The sequence below is a fragment of the Triticum urartu genome, chromosome 3A, assembly GCF_056163025.1.
Source record: "Triticum urartu cultivar PI428250 chromosome 3A, HENAU_Tu73, whole genome shotgun sequence".
Lineage (NCBI taxonomy): Eukaryota > Viridiplantae > Streptophyta > Magnoliopsida > Poales > Poaceae > Triticum > Triticum urartu.
The window spans coordinates 261,554,726-261,558,796 of NC_141875.1; the positions used below are offsets into that span (position 1 = coordinate 261,554,726).

The 4,071-nt window shown below is 59.7% G+C and overlaps 1 protein-coding gene across 1 annotated transcript; it reads right to left on the bottom strand.

Annotated features, from left to right (window-relative positions):
• Nucleotides 1–3,392: 3,392 nt before the first annotated feature.
• Nucleotides 3,393–3,725, bottom strand: LOC147979393 (uncharacterized). Its single transcript, XM_087515183.1, has one exon. The coding sequence runs from the start codon at nt 3,723–3,725 to the stop codon at nt 3,393–3,395; it is 333 nt and encodes a 110-aa protein (XP_087371309.1).
• Between the last annotated feature and the right edge of the window lie 346 nt (nt 3,726–4,071).

Here is a 4,071-nt window from a genome sequence, read left to right on the forward strand (position 1 = left end):
AGCCGCTCGACCCACCGAGCCGACGTCGGTGTCGGAGAGGGCGCCGGAGAAGGCGCCGGAGGGGGCGCCTGCATTAGTGGAGGCGGCCAGCGGGGAGCAAGCCCTGGTGCTCAAGCCCTGGGATTGCCGGGTCGACGGGTCGCAGCCGACGTGGAGTGGGACCGGCAAGGTCTTCTTAGGTCCTCCAACCCAGGAGGAGGCGATGATAGCCGCCGTGGCCCTGCGCCTGCAGGGCGGACAGACCGGATCCAGGCCTTTGCCCAGGCCGAGGTCGAGGCAACGCAGGAGCTGCAGGGCGCCGTGTTTGTAAGTTTCCCTTGCATTCCTCTTTTTCCTTTTTCCTTGCTTCTTCTTCATGGGGATGCGCTAGAGCAACCACTAGGTGTAGCCCCCGAGATTCGGGACAACTTCATAACAGTTGGGTTGAATCTTATCTTCCCGTCTTGTATTGATTGTTGCTTTCTGCAGCAACTGGACTCCTATCGGGTCGGTGTCTTCAACCGCCTCCTTGAGAGGCACCGGCGTCTCAAGGAAAGGTTCGCCATAAAGGAGGAGGAGCTCCGTGCCGCGGCAGGTACTTGTCTTGCATGATCTTTTTTAGTGGGGGCGCTCTCGTGCACCCACTGGGTGTAGCCCCCTAGATTCGGGCCAACTGCATAGCAGTTTGGTCGAATCTTAAAGTAGTACTTTGTTTGTGAGTTTCTCTTTTGCATCCGAGGTGCTGCCTTGGAGGACCCGGCTGATTCGGGTCAGCTTCCACTACGTCCATATCGTTGCTAATATCGGTCGGCTTGGGGCCGAGGTAGAGAGGGCGGAGGCAACGGGAGCCCAGCGGGCGCTCGACGAAGCCATCTAGCTGCAGGAGCAGCTGGCGGGCGACAAGGGCCGTCTTGAGGCTGAGGTGGAGCATTTCAAGGCGGAGGCCGCCAAGGTTGTGGAGGCATAGCAGGCCCTTGCCGAGGCAGACCAGCAACACGGCAAGCTGGCTGATGCCAAGGGGCAGCTGCAGGCCGAGGTGAAGCGCCTGAAGGCGCTGGTGGCCACGACGGAGGAGACCCGACAGGAGAAGACCTGGCACCGCGAGGAGGCTGTGAAGGCGGATGAGGACAAGGACGCCAAGCTGAAGGCGACCCTTGCCAAGGTTGTCGATCTGGAGAAGATGCTCCAGGAGCGTGACCACACCATTGCCCGGGAGCGGCACGGTACGATGCTCGAAGCGCAGCACCTGGAAGAGTCCTTCTCCACTAAGTGCTTTCCTTTGGTTTTGTTGTTGCTGGGTTGGGACTCTAGCTTCTTGTGTTTGGTGACTTTTCTTCTGACATGCTTTTCTTTTCGACAGGGACCTTCGCGGAGATGTGCCGGCTGGCGGAGGAGGTGGTCCGCTTTTAGCGCGACCCGCAGGGGATCATCGTCTCCGAGATTGACCCGCGGGTGGCCCGGACCTTCCCAGAGATCGTGGTCACCACTGAGGCCCGTTTGCGAGTTTTGAGTGAGCAGATGGGGCGGCTCTCTGGGGCCAGTGCGGCGATGACGGCGCCCTCTGGCCGGGTGCCGTTGCGACGGCCAGCTTCACGCGGCTGGCGCGGTGGTTGGAGGCAGGCCCGGACCATCTTCATGAGTGGCGGGTTTCCGCCGCCCGTGCCGGCGCCGAGATGGCGCTCAGGTTCACGGTGTCTTGGCATCCGGACCTGGCGCTGGATGCGTTGATGGGCCAGTGGGCCGGCTCGGAGAGCCAGCTGCAGGCGGTGGCCGGACGGATCGCCGCCAAGGCCACCTACATCGCCTGGTTCGCCTTCCATGACGAGTTCCAGCTAGAGCGGGTGGAGGATGGTGGAGTCTTGCCTGCTGACGACTACGGCCTGCTTCTGGATGACCCGGTGGGCAGCTTTGAGGAGATGGACATCTACCGTGATGCAGACACCGGGGAGGAGGATACCGGCACCTCAGCGGACCCGGGATCTACGCGATCCGGCGGCGGGAATGCCTGATTTTTAACTTAGTAAAAATTTCTATTAGGTAGTAGGTCCACTGACCAACTGGGGGTTAACTGGGTGTAATGAATTCTAGCCTTGGGCTTGTTTCCGAATTTATGATGTACGAGCTTTGTGAATGTTTGCACTTTTGCTTTTCGTTCTTTCGAGCCGTTTCCTGCATTGTTCCCTCCTGAGTTCCTCCCCCGCGAGTCTGACGGCCGAGGCTCCGGTCCGTGACAAGGGGTTCAGCCTTTGAGAAGAGCATGCAGTACTTAGGCTATTGCAACATTGAGCGCGAGCGAATAACCCATTGGGCCGGCAGGCGGCAATCCGGCAGGGGCGGGTTGGCGAGCAGCCGGTCGCTCGGCAACTTAAAGTGGAGAGGCCGGGTTGAGCGACCCGGCGGTATGCAGAAACTTCGTGGATGTCTGCACTCTTGCTTTTCGTCTTTGGAGCCGTTTTCTTGCAATTTTTCCACCTTTGGGTTCCCCCCCCCACCCCCGCGAGTCTGACGGCCGAGGCTCCGATCCATGACAAGGGGTTCGGCCTTTGGGAGGAGCATGCAATACTTAGGCCTTCAAAACGTTGAGCGCGAGCGAAACACCCACTGGGTCGGCTGGCGGCAATCCGGCGGGGCCAGGTTGGCGAGCAGCCGGTCATGCAGCAACTTAAAGTGGCGGGGCCGGGTTGGGCGACCTGGCGGTTCTTGACTTAGTTCTCGTGTCGTGCTCGTGCTTTGGTCTCATGTGCTTGCTCGCCAACAGCCGAAACCGGTTCTGCGGCTTAGGGCGAAGTGAGAGGTCGTGGCCATTCAATGCGTCAAGAGCCGCTAAGGGAAATGGCGGATGGCCAAGCCAGCCGGCCCCCGAGCCCCCGGGTCGAGCGAGTCAACCCGGTTGTTGGGTTGGTTTAAGAGGAAAGTAATGCGCAAATGTAGGAGACACAATAGGTTGGTCGGAAGGGGCAGCCCCGAGCGTCGTTCGGGGATCCCAAAGTTTTTAGATGATTACAAAAGGCAGTGATACATACGTGCATACGGCTAACTGTAAAATGGGCGGAGGAGCTCTGCATTCCATGGTCGGATTGTTTCTTCGCCGGCGGTGTCCCTCTTGTGCTTGTTTGACTTGCGTGCGTCGATGAGGTAGTACACGTTGCCATCGCACAAGGCCTTGCTGACGATCAAGGGGCCCTCCCATGGGGAGGACAGCTTGTGTTGCCGGTTTGCTCTTGGACGAGCCGAAGGACGAGGTCTCCCTCCCGGAAAGCGAGGGGCTTGATCTTCTTGCTGTGGTAGTGCCTCAGTCCTTGCTGGTAGATGGCTGAGCGGCTGAGCGCTAGGAGACATGCTTCTTCTAGCAAGTCGACACCGTCTTCGTGGGATTCCTTGGCTTCGGCTTCCGTGTACATCGTGACGCGCAGCTAGTCAAACTCGACGTCGGTTGGGATGACGGCTTCTGCTCCGTAGATGAGGAAGAACATGGTGAACCCTGTCGACCGGTTTGGCATGGTGCGGAGACTCCAGAGGACGGCTGGCAACTCGTCGAGCGAGCTACCGGGCGAACGGATAAGCGGCTCGACTAGCCACGGCTTGATGCCGGGTAGGATGAGGCCATTGGCCCACTCGACCTGGTCGTTGGACTGCGGGTGTGCAACGGAAGCCAGGTCGAGGCGGATGCCGGAGATGGAGCAGTACTGCGCGAGCGTGCCTTTGGCGAAGTTGGTGCCGTTGTCCGTGATGATGCTATTCAGCATGCCGTAGCGCACCGCGATTTCCTTGATGAATCGAATGGCCGTCGGGCCATCCAGTTTCTTGATTGGCCTCGCTTCGATCCATTTGGTGAACTTGTCCACCGCCACCAGCAAATGCATCACGCCTTCTCGAGCGTCTTGAAGGACCCCACCATGTCGAATCCCCAGACCGCGAAGGACCGGGCGATCGCGATGGTCTGGAGTGCTGACGCTGGCTGGTGGCTGCGCTTGCTGAAACGCTGGCATCCCTCGCACTTGAGGACAAGCGACTCTGCATCTTCGAGGGTCGTGGGCTAGTAGGAACCATGGCGGAAAGCATTGGCCACCAGGGACCGTGAGGCGGCATGGT